Source organism: Dromiciops gliroides, chromosome 1, assembly GCF_019393635.1.
Source record: "Dromiciops gliroides isolate mDroGli1 chromosome 1, mDroGli1.pri, whole genome shotgun sequence".
Lineage (NCBI taxonomy): Eukaryota > Metazoa > Chordata > Mammalia > Microbiotheria > Microbiotheriidae > Dromiciops > Dromiciops gliroides.
Genome location: NC_057861.1, coordinates 412,222,037 through 412,240,981, shown reverse-complemented (window position 1 = coordinate 412,240,981; position 18,945 = coordinate 412,222,037). Strand labels below are relative to the sequence as shown.

General features: G+C 39.7%; 1 protein-coding gene across 1 annotated transcript in view; it reads right to left on the bottom strand.

Moving 5' to 3' along the window:
* Window positions 1-18,945, bottom strand: part of PLCXD3 (phosphatidylinositol specific phospholipase C X domain containing 3) — a 224,771-nt gene that overhangs the window by 47,365 nt on the left and 158,461 nt on the right. The window contains exon 2 of the mRNA XM_043975568.1: window positions 16,796-17,504. Within this exon, the coding sequence (XP_043831503.1) occupies window positions 16,796-17,504 (709 nt within the window). The remainder of the gene's footprint in view (window positions 1-16,795; window positions 17,505-18,945) is intronic.

The following is an 18,945-nucleotide window of genomic DNA, read 5'->3' as shown; positions in this document are numbered from 1 at the left end:
ACCTCAAGTTGTTCTCACTTGTCCCCTCAGAATAATGCTTGTATTCTGGACAATATCCAAAGTCGAGGGACCATCTCCCCCTCAATGAACAGACACTTATTTTCACTTTCATTGTGCAGTAATTGGTCAGCTGCTAGAGCATAACATGGCTTCTATTAGGACTGACAACATGAATATGATCTTGATAGTTAAATATGAAAACTAAAACGTACTGGGGAGTGGGAGGAGTCTGCTTTTGCTATTCCCAGGGAATGAGAAATATTAGTTATTGTATACTTGTGATCAAGGCACTTCATGACTTAACCCTATCCTCCTTTTCCAGTTTTGTTTTGGGCTATTCCCTTTCATATGCTCCAGGCCCCAGAAGGAGTACTAACTCTGTAATCAGAGGCACTGAATTAAAATCTGGATTTAGTGCTTAATGCCTGTGTGATGTTGGGCAAAGTTACATAACTTCCCTGAGCCTCAGTTTCCTCATCTATAAAGTGAGGAATTGAACTAGGTGACTTTGAAGTTCTAGATTTATGATTATGATCCTATGAGTTGTTGTTGTTGAGTCATTTCAGTTGTGTCAGACTCTCCATAACCCCATTTGGGGTTTTCTTGGCAAAGATATTGGAGTAGTTTGCTATTTCATTTTCTAGCTCATTTTGCAGATGAGGAAACTGAGGCAAACAGGGTTAAGTGACTTACCCAGGGTCACACAGCTAGTAAATGGCTGAAGCTAGATTTGAACTCAGATCCTCCTGACTCCAGGCCTAGCACTCTATCCACTGTGCCACCTAGCTGCTCCCTATGATTCTGTAACTGTTCTCTAATCTTTTCCAACCCCGTCTCTGCCTTGTTGCTTCTGCACATGTCATCCCTTATGCCTGAAATAGACTCTTTCCATAATCTCTTCACTTCATTCAGTGATATTCTTCTTTTTCAAAGCCCAGTGCAGAGGCTCCTGATACTCCCTCCAGGAAGTCCTTGATGATATCTCCAGGTAGAAGGCCTTCCTTTTTCAAAACTTCCAGTTCATTCTGTTGGAACAATACATTTAATCATCTTTAAGCTTTTGTCTATTATAATTATTTGTGTCCTTGTCACCTCTTTCTACATTTGTTGAGACACCATCTTTGCCCTCATTTCATATTGATTTGTATATGCCACCTTCCTACTATTAGGACAGAAGCTCCCTGAAGACAGCAACTGGGTCTTTAGATCCATGGGCAAACTGAATGACTTTCACCTGATAGGCACTTGACACACATTTCATGACTTGAATAAAATCTTTCCAATGTAATTCCCCTGATCCTAATAGTCTGAAACATACAGTTTTGCCTTTCTTGAGTTTGAGTGATTTTTGTTTTGTCAAGTTTTGATTTTGGTCTGGATCTGTGATTTCAGCTGATGGAGACCCTCTGTTCACCCATGCAGACCAGAGCCTCCTGCAACCTGTACTCTTAGAGATGCCTAGGGAACTAAGAAGTCACATGATTTTTAAGGAGCCACAGAGCCAGTATTTTTCAGAAGAACTTGAACCCAGGTCTTTTTTATTTCAAGGCCAGCCTAAACATAATATCAACAACAATAAAAGCTAGGCAAAGAACTTTGCATTTAGTATCTCATTTGATTTTTTTGCGGGGCTATGGGGGTTAAGTGACTTGCCCAGGGTCACACAGTTAGTAAGTGTCAGGTGTCTGAGGCCGGATTTGAACTCAGGTACTCCTGAATCCAGGGCAGTGCTTTATCCACTGCGCCACCTAGCTACCCCTCTCATTTGATCTTTAATCCACCTGTGATGTATAGTATCACCATTGTATAGATGAGGAAACTGAGACTGACTAAAAGCCTTGCTTAGTGCCATAGAAATAGTATCTGAGACAGAATTTGAACTCAAATCTTCCTGACTTTAAGTGAAGAACTCTTTCCACTGACCAACTAGTTGCCTCTTCTCATGACTCTATACTGCCACCAAAATGATCAATAGACTATATGTCACATTATATTTTTCTCCCAGTTTTGTTTGTTTATAATGAGAAATTCTGGTTGCATAGACCACAGATAATTCCACATTATTACTTTTACTTGCCGCAGTCTGGCTCAAGGTCCTGGGACCCAAAGAAGTTCTTGTCCATAGAGAGGTTGATGGATCAACTAGAGCAGATGATTCTTGTTCCTAAGCTCTGTGGTTTGGATGAGAAGCCGAGGATAGAGAGCATAGGAACAGTTGGTGGTACAGAAAGTACACATCTGTATGTACACATAAGGAGATACATCTCTATGTGCATAGAGAGTATGCATAATATCTCTTCATTTTGTGTTGAACATTCATTTAAAGTATTATTGTAGATATTTGAACATGATCTCCTCTTGCCTAGCCTCTGTCTGATGTAGAAGCAGGGGCTAGTGGAGGCTACAGACAAAACTCTCACCTCCCACCCTTTTCCTGGATGAATCCCTGCTCATACAGGGCCTGGAAAAAATCATGGGGAGACATTCGAGAGCAGAGATACAATAGAATGGGTCCCATGGGGTAGAGACTCAACCTGTGATTCCCTTGGCATCAGGATGTGGTAACTCCCTCTGCCAGCATGGGCTTATAGTCTTAGAGAGGTGCCTAAGACATTGAGGGATTAAGAAATGTACCTAGAATTACATAGCCAGTCAGTCAGGAAGCTTTAAGAATTTTTAAAAACAACAGTAACAATAAACCTTTTTAAAGTTACTGCCAAACATTATATACTAAGTTCTGGGGACATGAGGAAAGGCAGAAAGTTGGTTTTGAGATTGGTAGTCCTTGCTCTCACAGAGCTGAGAGAGAGAGAGAGAGAGAGAGAGAGAGAGAGAGAGAGAGAGAGAGAGAGAGAGAGAGAATGAGAACACGTATCAATATCTAAGTGCATACAGAGTAAATAGGAGGTAATCTCAGAGAAGAGAGTAGCATCTGGGGGGGGGGTCTGAGAAAAGGTCTCTTAAAGAAGGTAGGATTTGAGTCGAGTTTTGAAAGAAGCAGAGAAGCCAGGAAGTAGAAGTGAGGAAGGAAAGGGGAAGAGTCAGTACAAGAAGAAATGGAGTGTTGTGTGAGAGAAACAAGGTGACCAGTATATCAGAATCATAGTGTAGGTGGAGAGCAGTAAAACATAAAAAGACTGGAAAGGAAGGAAGACCAGATTATAAAGAGTTATAAGTGTCAATATATGTCAGAGTTGGGCACTTGAACCCAGGTCATTCTGGATCCCTAGACCAATGATCTTATCCATTCTACCATGCTATCTCTCACATGATGAATAGAATAATGAAGCTTTGATTCCCAGAGCTGGCAGGTAATACTGTTGAGTAACCCTCAGTACAGGTGAAGAAGTGACCAATCACATGCATTGTTGTCCTGCTACCTAGGCTTTTTGACATGTACATCTAATTCATCCTCATCTTGGAAACAAGGACAGTAAGCCTCTAGCCCATAATCCACAGAACCATTAAGCTATAAAGTGACCTTAGAGGACATTTGGTTCAACCCCTTCATTTTACAGATGAATAAATTGATGTCCAGAGAAATGAAGTGATTTATCCAGGGCTAAGCAGTAAATTCGTTTTACAGTCAGGACCAGGGTTCAATTTCTCCTAACCCCACATTTATTCTATTCTCAGCATAACTATATGTGGCTGTGGAGTGCTGTCCATGGTCCTATTCCTATTGAATGTCTCTACTCCCCATTGGGCTCTTGACCTTTCGCTTGAAGTAGCCATAGGAAGAGGATATCAGGTCACAACTCTGGCCCATTCTTCAGGAGTATAGGGAAGGGTTCTTTTTATGTCAAAGCATCATAAGCTTCTTCTTCAAACAAGTCTGTTTGAGGGCTGGGACTGTACTGTTTTCTAACTTTGTATCCCCAGAGCCTAACTTGGTAACTTTCTTAAATCCTCCCCTCCCCCAGCCCCAGGAGCTGCTGGATAAGAAAAGTGTGATAGCTGTAATCCTGTTCGCAGTGATGATTTCCATTTCCTGACTATAGCCATGACCCTGAAAGGGCCCCATTTTCAGAATTTGCCTGTCCAGGTGCCATTACAGGTCCAGAGCCACTGCACAGTAGAGATGTCCTCTGGGTGTGTGTGCACATAGACACACTTACCACATATTATATGAAAGATGATCTTGCTCCCTTAGAATGTGTCACGGTGCTAAAAGCAGTGTTCCTGTACAGAGAAGGTAGAGGTACCATCAAGAAACTATTTAACTGGGGCAGCTAGGTGGCCCAGTGGATAGAGCATCGGCCCTGGATTCAGGAGGACCTGAGTTCAAATCCTACCTCAGACACTTAACACTTTACTAGCTGTAAGGCAAGTCACTTAACTCCAATTGCCTCACACAAAAAAGAAAGAAACCATTTAACCACTCCCCAGAAAAGCCCAGCCAAAGCAGGATTCAGCCCTTGGATCTAAATTCCTATGCTGTGGTGTGGAAATGGCCTCATCATGTCCTTTCTAAACCTATGGAGGGTTTCTATATAACTACTGAGTGCTACAAATTGAACTACACAGTCCATCAGAAAGAAATAGATATTTTTCCCTAAGTAATTTATTGCCTCTTAGACCTGGATAAGGATCATAAATTTAAGACTAGAAGAAGACCGTCTACTTTAATCCAACTTCTTGCTTTAGGGATGCTGTACCTGAAGAGGTAGTGTCAAAGGTGAGATTTGAACCCGGGTCCTCTGGCTCTTAATTCAAAGGTATTTCTACACCATATCAGAGAGTACTTGGGGTAAGAGGGCAACAAACTGAATTAAAGGAAAGCTTCTAAACTGGAACACCTGCCCTGGACACTAAGCACTTGAAAATAACTTTATAGACCAGCATTGGTTTATTTTCTTTTGCTGGCTGGTTTATTTTAAACACAAGCTAAGTCATGTTGGCTGCAGTTTTTCAGTCTGGAGTTCAGATTAGCAGCAACAATCTTGAAGGGGGGTGTTGATTGGTTTTCATTTTGGGGCAGGGGAGAGGGAGGACATTAAATCTTACCTACATTTCCAAGGGGCAAGAGTTCCTTTAAGCCTGCACTGATGAAATCAGAGATTACAGTTTTACTGCCAATCATACTGTTCTTTCAAGGTAGGATGTCACAGCCCTAGAAATAGCTAGTGAGATTTTTTTTTCATTTTACAGCTGAGACTGGAGGGAACTTCATGCTGAGGGGGTGGGAAGAAGAGATCTTTTAAGGAAGATTTTAATTCACACTTGTGATTTCTGCCAAAGGGGTGGGGGATCAATTACAGCAAGTAAGCTGTGTTCTCTAAATATACTTGTATAATTATTTTAAGCATTTTAAATAAATTAATTAGCAACAGGCTGTAATCCCAGATCAATACATACATGTTATATGTATGTGTATATGTATATGTATATGTGTGTACATACATATAGCTATACACATATACATACTAACATACATATCTATACATACATATATGCATGCATGCATACATACAGTGCCAAATAGTATCTGGAGTAAGCAGAATATTCTTCAAAAAAGTGCAGAATCCTAACAAGATCTAGTTAGAGAACACTTCCAAGATGATCAAGGGTTCTTAACCAGGGATCCATAAACTTCCATTAAAAAAATGACTATTTCAATATAATTGGTTTCCTTTATAATCCTATACATTTTGTACATTTAAAAACATTATTCTAAGAAGGGCCCTGTAGATTTTACCAGACTGCCAAAGGGGTTCATGATGCCAAAAAAAATTAAGAACTCCCAATCTAGGTAAACCCTCCCTACTTTTTTTTTTAAGAAATGAGGCAACTAAGACCTAAGAGAGGTATGGTAACTTGTCCATGGCCACATAAAGAGTTGGTGGCAGAGCCAGAATTACAACTAAATTCTCTTGACTCCCTGTGAGAGAAAGGAAGATCACTTCTTGCTTTATTAGCATTATTTATTGGCAGTGGGAGCATTTTGCCAATTGACATTAAGAATGAAGCAATGAAGTGATTTTGACTATATTTTCACCAGGAAACTTTGTATCATTTGGCATTTATACATCACCATAGTGAGGAAGGGACCACACAGTGGTCAACGAACCCATCCTTGCTACCTTCAGAGGGGACTGGAGCTAAACATGTTCACTCAAGTACATAATAGGTTGAGATGTTGTGGCATAGTAGAAAGAGAGCTGGGTGGAGAGATGATCTCTGTTTGGCTTCTTCTCTACCACTTATAACCTGTATGACTTTCAGCATATCAGGTAACCTCAATGTGCCTCAGTTTACTCATCTATAAAAAGTGGCCTCTAAGATCCCTCCCAGGTCTAAATCTCTATTCTTAAAGACCTACGAATGGTATCCTATGCCTGTGCCTTTCTGGCATATCAATGTAAAACTGTATTTACACAGAGTGAACAACTCAAATATTTATCTTGCAACAATTTGGCAGCATCCATCAACTAATATAATAAAAACATTTTTTCCCAATGAGCAAATAATCCATTCACTTGAACAATGGTTTGGGAAGCAGCCTAAGGGACCCCAAAGCTAAAGCCCGAGTTCTTAAGTATCTGCCATATTTAGAAGTTTTGGTTCTCTTTACAAAGAACTCTTTCCCTCTTCTTAGAAACCTCCCAACCTCCTCATTGTATAAATGAAGAAACTAAGATCTAAACAGTTCCTTTTCTAACCCATCTCCCAAAAAGCTGACAAATTGATATCCTTAACACAGGAGAGCTGACTATGTAAGCCCTGCTATCCCCCCACAAATCAAAGATCTTCTGTGGCTCACTATCGCCTCTAGGATAAAATAAAATAAAATAAAAATTCATTCAGATTGGTATTTAAAGTCCTTTACATAGGCTCATCAGATCATACATTTAGAGCTGGATAGGACATGAGAAGACACTGAATCCAATATCATTGTATAGATGAGGAAAATGAGGCCAGAGAAGTTAAGTGACTTGCTCAGGGTGACACAACTAATAAGTGCCACAAGCAAGATTTGAACATGGGTCTTCCTGATTTCAAAGTTCAGTGATCATACTCTGAGTCTGGCTTACCATTTCAACCTTATTTCATATTATTCCCCCCTCTGTGCCCCACCTCATCCCCTATTCCAGTCAAACCTGACCACAAGCTGCTCCTGGAACAAGAGAGTCCTCATTTCCTCATTTTGTCTTAAGCTCTCAAAAATGTAGTTGCTCATATCTGGAATATTCTCATTCTCATTCATTCTCATTCTCTCTCTCTCTCTCTCTCTCTCTCTCTCTCTCTCTCTCTCTCTCATAGCTGCACATTCAAGACACAGCTCATGTTACTTCCTACATGTGGCTTTTCCTAATTCCAAGTTATTATCCCTCTCTCTCTTGAACTTACTTTGCATTAATTAGTATATAAACTTTGTGCTAACTCATTGGTATATGCTGTATCCCCTCAACTTCCCAACTCTAGAAAACTGAGTTTAGCACAAGGGTTATTTCATTTGCTGTCTTTTCTTTTTTATTGCCCCAGTGTCTAGTAAAATATCCTGTATACAATAGGTTTTTCATTGAGAGAGCAAATCAGCTTTAAAGCCTGGCCCAGAACTTAGGCCTCCAGATTCTATTCCTTACATAGTGTCATTTTCCCCTACAATCTGCAACACCCTACCATGGGGTTCTCCACAACTGCCAATCACTTCCAGACACCCAGAGAAGAAAAAAGAAGAAGCCAGACAAAGACAGAAAAAGGAGTCAAATCCAATGCCCAGTGTAGTTTAATGCAGATATTTTATTGTGGCTGAAATTTTGTCTTGGAAAAAAATTGTTTCAAATCTAAGCTCATTACCTTACCTAGGTTCAGCCCTTTATTCCTTTACTTTCAAATTTTTCTGAGGCTACAGATAAAGGCTTAACCACTTAATTACTGATAATGACAACTGCTGGATATATAAATGTAAAGTCCTACTACACTCACCCCCTCCCCCCAGTGCTTTGCTGAAAAATAAAGAAAAGTGATGCTTCATTTAAATTGCTTATTTTACCTCTCAGAATAGCCAGGTTTTCCCTAAGAAGAGACTATAACTATCTGTAGATTTAGAGGAATGAGAAAATGCTAAGGAATATACTTCTCCCTCATCACTGGTACTTTCAACTATGCAGTTAATAAACATTTATTAAGCACCTTTTCAGGTTTCTCTAAGTCCCCATCCCTGGCTCTTTTCACCATTCCACACAGAAAAATAAAGGCAGAACAGCTGTCATCTTACTGTATCAGCTGAATGAAGTTAGTTAGGGTGGAGTCTTACCTTTACTCCTCTTTTAGTTATTTCTGGCTCAGAAACTTTTGGAAATAAAGGACAAGTGTTTGCCCATTCATTCAACAAACACCCACTAAACACCTGGGAATGCAGAACTCCCAAAGGACCTCCAGGAGAGACATAATACCCACAAACACAAAGAGCTGTTAGTCAAGATAGAATGAAGCACACCTAGACTGGCTCTGGGGATGCTGGGCAGGGAGTTCAGAGTAGCTGCCAACAGCCCCATCCCAGCATAGCCAAAGCAGAGAGAACTCCTTAGTCTCTGGAAGCTGGGAGTGAGGCTACAGTATCTTCTTTATGACTTCTTGGTATCAGTTCTAGGCAGGTGCTGGGTATGGTGTCTTCATGTAAATTGTTTTTGGTGGGAGATGCAGAGTCTGGAGAATGCCAAGACTCAGGTTTCAGGAGCTTAACTTCCCAGGCTTAAAGAGCAAAAAGCAACTGAAATCCTCCTTTTTCACTGGTTGCATGTTCTGCACAATGGGGAGTGCCCTTGACAATGGATAGGCCACCAAAGAAGCATCATTGTTTGAAGAAGGCTGATCAGCTATTCCCTCTCCATGGAAGAGGGAACAAGAGAAGGCAACTTTAGATGTGATAAGGAAGAATTGGTTTAGATTTCAAGGATCACTGCATGACACTGGAGTGAGAAATTTTAAAATCTCTCTTTTGAGATGTTTAAGCCTAGAGTAGTTATTGCTTTATGTTCTGTGACTGCTGGAGGGTTAGTCCTACCTAGCTAGAAAATGGGTTAAAGTCTGAATGCAGATAAAACATACATTTTTTAAAGTTTATTTTTCTTGGGAGTTATTTTGGTCTGTGTTTTCTTTCACAATAAGATGAATAGGAAAATATGTTTTACATGGCTACAAATATGTAACCTATATCAAATTGTTTGCCTTCTCAGTGAGAAAGGAAAAGAGTAAGGGAAAGAGAGAATTTGGAACTAAAAATTAAAAAAAAAATAAATGTTGAAAATGGTTTTTACATATAATTGGAAAAAAATAAGTATTTGAAAATTGATGCCCAAAGGAAAAAAAAGAAAATGAGTTAGATAATCTTAAGAAGTTTCTTTTCATTCCTATGAATTCCTATGAGCTCAACAGATCCCAGAAGAGAGAAAAAATCAGGCTATCACAAATCTGTGGAAGTGACTCTACAAGTTTACATGTTTTGGGGGGCAGCTAGGTGGTGCAGTGGATAAAGCACCGGCCCTGGATTCAGGAGGACCTGAGTTCAAATCCAGCCTCAGACTCTTGACACTAGCTGTGTGACCCTGGGCAAGTCACTTAACACTAATTGCCCCCCCCACACACACACACACAAAAAGATTACATGTCTTCTCTCTCCCCCTCACATCTGATGGGGAATAGATATTCAATGGTCATCTTCCAGATTCTTTGAGCAGCTTAAGTCCTCATGGAACTCTGACCCATTAGCAGAGTAGATAATGGAGGGGACCAATGGAGGACAATGAAGGCAACACTGTCTCTGAAGATTCTTGAATAGTGTTTCCACCCTTACAATACTCAAAGCCAGTTTTTCCTCCCATGGATTTCTAGCCCTGAAATAAAGTCTTTTCAAATACCCCAAGTGGCGTGGCTGTTCTATTGACTGATCAATTCTCCAGGGGAGCGACAGGCCTCACTGCTGCCTGCTCCAGATAATCCAGCAGCAGATGGTAGCAGTTTTCATGGAGAGGTGTTGATCAGCCTCAACCCTGAGAGGAACAATAGCCCTGTTTGGTTGATGCTAACAGGGAGAGAGCTACATGGATGAGAAACCTCTCTGTAAGATATAATGGCCTATGCCTCCAGCAACTCAAAAGCATTTAGTGGAATCATGCTGGAGTCATTATGTGGGGACAACTCCTGCTGTGAATCGATGAGAGCTTTGTTTTGATGATGCCCTAGGGAAGTTGTGCTCACATACAGTGTTCTAGCCTCCCACCATCCCAAGGCCTCCTTATCTAGGCAAAACTGTGAAGGAATTGGTCTGTCTTGGGAATTCTCCTTTGATTGGACCTCTTACCAGAGCAATAAGTAAGAATTTTGGCATCTGGGATAAATATAAGTGGGGAGTAGGGTTGCTTCCCAAACCTAAAGCCCTACGAAGAGGCAGAGTGTGTAGGAGGTGGAGAGCATGAGGAAGAGGGTTTGTGTCTGTGGGGAAGACTAGCCAAGGGAGAGGAACAAAATTGTGAGGGATATATAAGGGTAGTGGCATAGAGTGGACCAAAGAACCCCAGGGCACAAGGAGTATGGACTAGGAAACAGTCAACCTGCAACCTTTCGATGACGGTATCCCTAGGAGAAGTCTCAGTTGTCCTAGAGTTATTAGAGCAAACTTCTTGGAGTCTGGAAGTATCATGGTGTTCTCTGGTTTCCCAGGAATTCCTCTATGAGCATCCTACCTGGGTTTGCTCCTCACTAACTAGCCAATATGATAAACTAATTCTGGATGATATTTTAAAGGGGCCTGGTAGATTAACAGAAAAAGGAGAAATATTAAAGTCTTCATTTCTGTCTCAAGCAAGTCAAGTATATTTTAACAATGTCTTTTTTAAAATTTAATAAGTTTTTTTTGTGAGGCAATTGGGGTTAAGCGACATGCCCAGGGTCACACAGCTAGTAGGTGTTACGTGTCTGAGGCCGGATTTGAACTCAGGTACTCCTGAATCCAGGGCTGGTGCTCTATCCACTGTGACATCTAGCTGCCCCAACAATGTCTTTTTAAAAAGGCATGATTGTCATTTTCACTATTTATATGTAGGTCTAATCATGTCACTGCTCTTAAAAACCTTCAGTGACTCTGCATCGCTGAGTAAAATTCATCTTCCTTTGCTTGGTACTCATGTCTTTCCCAATCTCATAAAGGGGTGTAGGGAAGAGGGAAGAAAACAAACATTTGTTAACCACCTTCAATGTGCTAGACACCATAGTAGTAAGAACTTTACAAATATCTCATTTGATTCTTGCAACAATCCTGATAGGTACATGCCATAATTATCCTTATGTTAGAGTTTAGGAAACAGGGACTGAAAGAAATTAAGTGACTTGTTCAGGGCCACAGTTAGTAAGTCTCTGAGGCCAGATTTAAACTCAGGTCTACCAAACTCTAGCCCCAGTGGTTCTATCCACTGAACCACTTAGCTGCCAAACAAGATTCTATTTTTCCAAACAAATTTCATATTTCCCCCCTCCATGTACTCTGCAAGCTTAACAAAATGGACTATTCACTGTTGTCTGATCATAGCCAGTGCTTTCCTGGCTCCCTGCCACACAGCTCATGCTATTCACTAAGCCTACAATGTCAAACCTTTAAAGTCAAACACAAATGCCACCTTCTTTCATGAATTTTCCTTGATTTTTTTGTCCCTTTAAGGATAATTATTTTACATGTAATGAACTTATATAAAAATGTGTATTATACTCATTTACACTTTTATCATCACCTAACAGACTAAGTTTCAGGAGAACTAAACATTGTACACAGTAGGCACTTAGCAAATAGTAGACTTCTACCAGTTGCGGACAGCCATGGATCAGCACCTTGAAGAGCCACAGGCCACAGCATGGCCATGTTGTATCTACCCCATAAGGAGTAGCTGGAGTGTCCTCTCCAGGGTGCTGGCCTGCACAGATCAATATGGAAAACAAGCTGTTACCCATGCAGCAGGTTTCCCCTCTCTGCGACACTGGTGGATCTAAAGGAGAGGCAGAGCCCGTACAGTTTGGCACCAGTGCAGCCACAGGAGTTGTCAAATAATTGTTGAAATAATGGGCATCTTAAATATTGTGGGAGGTGATGAAAGATAGTGAAGGGTATTATGGGGCATGTTAGTCTCAAATCACAGTGGAAGTGGTGGCCTTCTCTGGTTATGCCAGGCTTCCCTAAACTTGTGGCATTACTTTCCTGGAATTTAGTTCCTTCACCTGTAAAACAAAGTGGTTGTACCAAATGACCTCTGAGTCCCCTTCTAGCTTTGAATATTAGAATCTGTTTTATACCAGTTAAGAGAGAAACAGGCAGCAGAGAAACAAAATGCAAAGTTACTGTAATATGACTACATATAGAAATGAAAAGTCCAACCACTTATTTAGATCTTTCCAGCTATCTGAATATTTGCCATTATTTACAGAAAGAACCTGTGCTAGATTTGCAAAAATTCTGCCGTGAAAGACCCATATACTTTTTTAAAAATCTATAGCAAATTTGGGTAGATTTTTGAAGTAGGAAATACCTGTAATTTTAAAAGCTTCTACATCTTAGCAATGGACTTAATTCAGATCGCATACTTTTTTGGGAAGTGTAGAGTTTGTGGGGGTGTAGGTGCCAAGAATGACACTTTAAAAATAAATCAAAAATAGGTTTTTAAGAAACAAATCTGTGGGGGTTTTTGTTGTTGCTAGATTTTTTTGGACACCACTGGTGAGGACAGAACACACAGCTCCAGTGTTTGGCACTAGCAACCAGACTGAAAGATATAGCACCTAGATCCAAACTGGATTTAGTTTCCCTGAAGATTTGCCCACGTCTCCAAACACTGACTTCTGAATGCATGTGTCCAAGGTTTTGTTAACCCAAATATTAGGCATCATAAACAAAAGTACGGAGAAACACTTATCTCTCACTATCCTATACACACCATATATGTGTGTATATGTGTATTATATAGCTTTGTATATACATGTATAACACAGATTATATGTAGACATATGTGTGTATATATACACACATTTTTCATAATCATGGCTGACTCTTAGTGACCCAATTTGGTATTTTCCTAGCAGAGATACTGGAGAGGTTTGCCATTTCCTCCTGCTCATTTTACAGATGAGGAAACTAAAGCCAATAGGGTTAAGTGATTTGCCCAGAATCATACAGCTAGTAAGTGTCTGAGGTCAGATTTGAACCCACAAAGATGAGTCTTCTTGACTCTAGGCACTTTATCTACTGCCCACTGTGCCACCTAGCTCTTCCCTATACCTTCCCCCTTTTTAATAAATGAGCAGCTATAACATAAAAACCAACAAAAAGTATAATTCCAATAATTCTTCACAATTTTAATTATTGGTGAAAAAAGTGGTCTAATTAGTTTTACTTTTCTACCCCATTTAAAGTAGGTACCATTACTATCCCAGAAAGCTATCCCAGAAGAGTGAGAAGCATGGAATAAAAGGGAAAAGGCAAAGGGAATTGGTTACCAGAAATTTGGTGTGGGTTGCAAATGTACTCTGATCCAAAATGTGGAAAGATACTGCACTGCACAGGGTCTAATAATAAAGGAGGTTCATTTTTGTACCAGGAAGTAAATCTTGCTTCCTGCCTTTCAACCAATAAAATAAGAGATTTTTGAGTGCCAGAATGGTTTCACTTTTGTCTTTGAATCTCTAGTGACTGGCACATAGTAGGAACTTAATAAATACTTATTAATTGATGGTCCCACTAAAAAAAACCCTATCCTCTACAGTTATTGGACTATGGTAGGCTTTAGACAATGTGGTAATGCAAGAATAGATCGTCTTCAATCCCCTCCCTACCCCCACACTGTTCTATCCCTTTTCCTTTTCCATTAATCAAGCTTACCTGTGATATCCCCTAATCAATCAACCAAAAAAGTATTTATCAGGAACCTCCTATGGACCAAGCATTGTGTTAGGTGTTGGTGTGATGAACTATTTCAATTGACTAATTTGAGTGAAGGTGTTAATGATTGTTAAGGGATATTCTTTCATGAAAATTTTGACTCCTTAAAGGGAGCAAAGACAAAAAAATATGAGATTTACACTGAGAAAGCAGCAGTTATTGAAGTAATGATTTCTCGAGGTAAAGGCCTGCCTCAGTATTCTATTTCAGTTTTTCATTTGTATGTGTTGTCGTTTGTCCTTCATTCTCAAAGAGGAACATAACATCAGGGTGATGTCATAACTTGCACTGAATTGGATTTTTAGGTGAGGGATAGCTGTGCAAGGTCACCAAACTCACTCTCTTCTCCAGAGCCTGGACAACTGGAGACCACCCCAGATGTATCAGGCAACTGGGTTTAAGTGACTTTCCCAGGGTCACATAGCTAGTAAGTGTCTGAGGTCAGATTTTAACTCAGGTTCTCTTGACTCCAGGACCAGTGCTCTATCTACTGCAACACCTAGCTTCCCCATTTGCATTGTGACAGGCTGGAGAACTTTGGAGTCAAAATTAAAAGTCTGATTCTATTTGTTTCAGGTTTTCAGTAGCATATGAAAATTTGGGAAATTTTGAAGGTAATTAACAGGGACCTCTGAATCCCAGAAGTGTGTTAAGATCATTGGATGAATATACATTGCCTGATTATAGGTCAGCTGGTGGAGGTGAGATTTTGGTTACTCATCCTGATTTGGAGTGTTGTTTCTCAAGGTGAGGATCTATTTCTGAACCAGGCAGAATAAGAAGGGAAAGGGTCAGAGAAGAGACCTCAAAGATTTGTGAAATCAAGGTTATAGCTCTTTGTACTATCCATTTTTGCTAGGAAGAATTATTTGATAAAAAAAGGCTTTATATTCTTTGCCACCTACTGCTGAGAGGAGAGGAAGAGGAAAGAAGGTACTTCTATTTCTGGGGGGCAGAGAAGAAGAGGAAGGAAGGTATTTCTCTACATTGTCACTTGTTGTCAAGGAAGTCAAGAAGAACCTCAGCCACCAGAGGGAGCACGACTAGAAAGGTTTCTGCTAATTTGAAACTGAAAGTCTCTGACTTTCAGAAACAGCATAGTACCATCTACACTAAAGGCATAAGCTGAGCCTAAAGCTAGAATTGTAGGAGTAGGATCAAGTCCATTTCATGAGACTAAGAGCCCAGCATAGAAGAGTAACAACAATGGAGTGGTCTAATGCATTGACCTGTGCCTTTGAGATGACATGCCCTGTGAACAAACAGTCCCACTTAGCAACTGAGTCATTCCTCCAGTCTAGACACCACAGCCATTGGTGAAATTTGAAAGGACGGTTTCTGGGAAAGAAAAAGGGCATCAATGCTCAAAGTTTCTGAGGAGTGAGTTGCTATGGCTACACGTGTTGTTCACACATGTTCCACATTAACCTCGGTGATTTAAGTTTGTTCCCACTCTACCCTAATGGTCTTTGTACATTGGTGTGAGAGTACAACCCAGTTTTATAGGTGAGATTTTATGTAATTTTACTTTTTTCTTCGCCTTCTGCTTATTTTTAAAAAAATTATTAATAATGAATGGAGTCATCTTGACTGGTTTGTAAATAGGAAATACATGATGAATTTAAATGCGTGATGAATTTAAAATATAATAGTAATATTCACGATCATGGTTGCCCTTAGAAAAGTGAGCTGTATGGGACACTAATATACTGTTGGTGGAACTATGAAATGACCCAACCATTTTGGAGAACATTTTGGAATTTTACCCAAAGAGTTATAACAACTGTGTATATTCTTTGACTCAGTAATTGCAAAGGTGATCAGGGGAAAAAGGAAAAGAAGCTAAATGTTCTAAAATATTTATAGCAGCTCCCTTTGTTGTGGTCAAGAACTAGAAATTGATGGGATTCCCATCAGTTGGGGAATGGATAAACAAATTTTGGTATGGGATTGTGATGGACTACTACTGTGCTGTAAGAAATGATGAGCTGGTTGATTTTAGAAAAAAGAAAAAAGCACAGAAAGACTTCCATGAAATAATGAAGAATGAAATGAATAGAACTAAGAGAACATTGTATACAGTAACAGCAATATTGTTTGAAGAATAACTGAATTATTAAGTTATTTTGAATATTTTAAATACTCAGATCAACTACAAAGGACCTTTGAAGGAAGATGCTACTAACCTCCTGATAAAGAACATATATATATATATATATATATATATATATATATATATATATATATATATATACATATATATATATATATGTCAAATGGCAGTCTTCTCTAGTGTGGGGTGAGGAGGGAGATAGTTCAGAACTTAAAATATAAAAAATAATTTAATTTAATTTTACAAAAAGAAAAATGAGCTGGAACAACCATTCTACCTTTTAGAAATCTTGACCTAATAGAATGATTATAGGTTATGAGGAAATGAGTTGAGAGAAAGGAGGGTGATTAAGGGAGTGATACATGACCATAAGGAATATGACTGGATTAAATGACTAGCTAATTCAATCAACTAATTTAAGCTTAGATGTTAATGCATAATAATGATTTTTTGAACTTAAATATATTTATAACAAGTAGTTTCATATTACTTTCTCAATGCATCACCTATTCCAGAAAATATTTGCATTTTTATAAGTAGCCTTCAATCCCTTAACATAAGTAACATGAAAATTTTAGATGTGACATGGATGTTGGGGTAGACATTGGAGGAGGGGGAAGGGAGGTTTCTATTTCCTGAAATAATAGTAGTAAAGTAAGTACCAATCTACCTTCTTGTGAGGCTGCTCTACATGCATTAATATAAGTGACATAATAGAAAGTGGAAGGTGTCAGACCATACTTCTAAAAAATTCTTACCTTTCTGTGATAGTTTCTCTGAGACCACTGGCCACCCCCTTGACCACAGTACTAGCTTTGGGGGTCAGCACCACCTGAGATATAAAAAAAGAGCCCTTCTTCCTTCTCTCAGTAATGGACGCCTGGAGAAACTGGATCAGTTTTTCAGGGTCTGTTGTGTTGGCCCAGGGAGCTGGCATCATCTGCCCAGGCCAGAGAAAGGGCACTTCCAGAGCCACGGGGCTGTGATAGAAGACCAAGACTTGGTAATCTTTCTCCCACAGGTACTTCAGACTCACTTCATGGGCAAAAATTGCTGGGCACATTTTATTCCCAAAGATGTCTTTCAGCATCTGGACGAGTTTTTCATGATGATATTTCTGCATTCCATAGAAGTGGTTGAAGTCCAAGAAGACCACCTCCCTGTGGTGATCTGTGAGGAAGGCATTAATCTCTTCTAGGCCTTCATTCACTTTGGCACTGAACAGACCATGAGCAAAGTAAAGTTCATTGTCAGGGTCCCTGGGCTTGGTGGAAATCCGGAGGTCAAAGTACCGTATCCCGGCCCCCAGCTGACCAGTAAAATTCATCGTCTGAGTTGCTAACCATTTCCTCATCAGCTTTTTGGCCACCGTTCCAAAAACAGAGACAAAATTCTGAACAGTTTCTGGTTGTTCAGGTCCTACTGGAGAGGCTTCATCAATGTAGAAACTGAAGGAATCATGAGATCCTAAAAAGATGACAAGGCACAACATAGTTTAGATGCTAGCATTTAGAATCAGGGGTATCACTTATCTTTCCCTTCCAAGGGTCTTCCATCTATTCATCTTCAACATGAGACAAGGAAAAAACCAAACACATCACTAATGCTTATCCTTATTGATTCCCTCTTAAACAGACTGCTTTTTAAAAATGTCTTCCTGATGTGTTATGCAGAGATCAATGTCACATCAAGAAGCAACTGGAAATGATGGGGAAATGTCTTCAGAGTGAAGTTTAAAAGATCAGCACAGGGCAACTAGGTGGCACAGTGAATAGAGCACCGGCCCTGGAATCAGGAATACCTGAGTTCAAATCCAGCATCAGACCCTTTACACTTACTAGCTGTGTGACCCTGGGCAAGTCACTTACCCCAACTGCCTCACTAAGAAAAAAAAAAAAAAAGATCAGCACAGCACAGTCATACTGATCTCAGTTTGAATTGTGCCTCAGATACTTACTAGCTGTATGACCCTGAATGAATCACTTAGACTCTATTATCCTCAGTTTCCTAATCTGTAAAATGGGGATAATAATAATAATACCTATCTCACAGTGTTATTGTGAGGATCAAGTGAATAATATATGTAAAATAATTTGAAAACCTACATAAATGCTAGCTATCCTTTTTGTTATTATCATTGTTACCGAGATACATATCTGGTCCAACCTTTCATGTAGGTAGTACATACAGCCACCTACATATTATTATTTAAGGAGTTTTCAAGGCTGTTGTGAATTCCCACATGCCACCCCCATTCTCTTGTCCCTTCCACTATGTTTTGAAGTTCCCCATTTTTGAATTGCTACTTCCTTTGTGGTAGGCAACAGATGCACAGTGCTAATCCTATGGAGTTTCCATACAAAATAACTTAACATAATTCTCTACCCACAATTCCCCCTTCCACATATGGAAAGATCCTAAGAAATCAATAAGACCTGAGACCTTGAAGGAAAATATCCTCCTAATAGAATGAAACCATTGATTTAAAAAAACAAGACATCTGATAATATCCATACACTTGTGCAGGGCAAATCTTGAGGGACAGACTATGGTTTTAAAATAATCAGACTTAATGTCAGACGTACTCAAAATTCACTTTTTTTTTTAGGCAATGAGGGTTAAGTGACTTCCCCAGGGGTCACACAGTTAGTAAGTGGCAAGTGTCTGAGGCCGGATTGGAACTCAGGTACTCCTGAATCCAGGGCTGGTGCTTTATCTACTGTGCTACCTAGCTACCTCCAAATTCACTTTTTTTAAATTATGAAAGCATTTTATTATTTTCCAGTTACATGTAGAGATAGTTTTCAACATTTATTTTTATAAGATTTCTAGTTTCAAATGTTTTTCCCCTCTCTCCTCTCCCTCCCCCCCTCCCCAAGATAGCAAGTAATCTGACATAGGTTATATA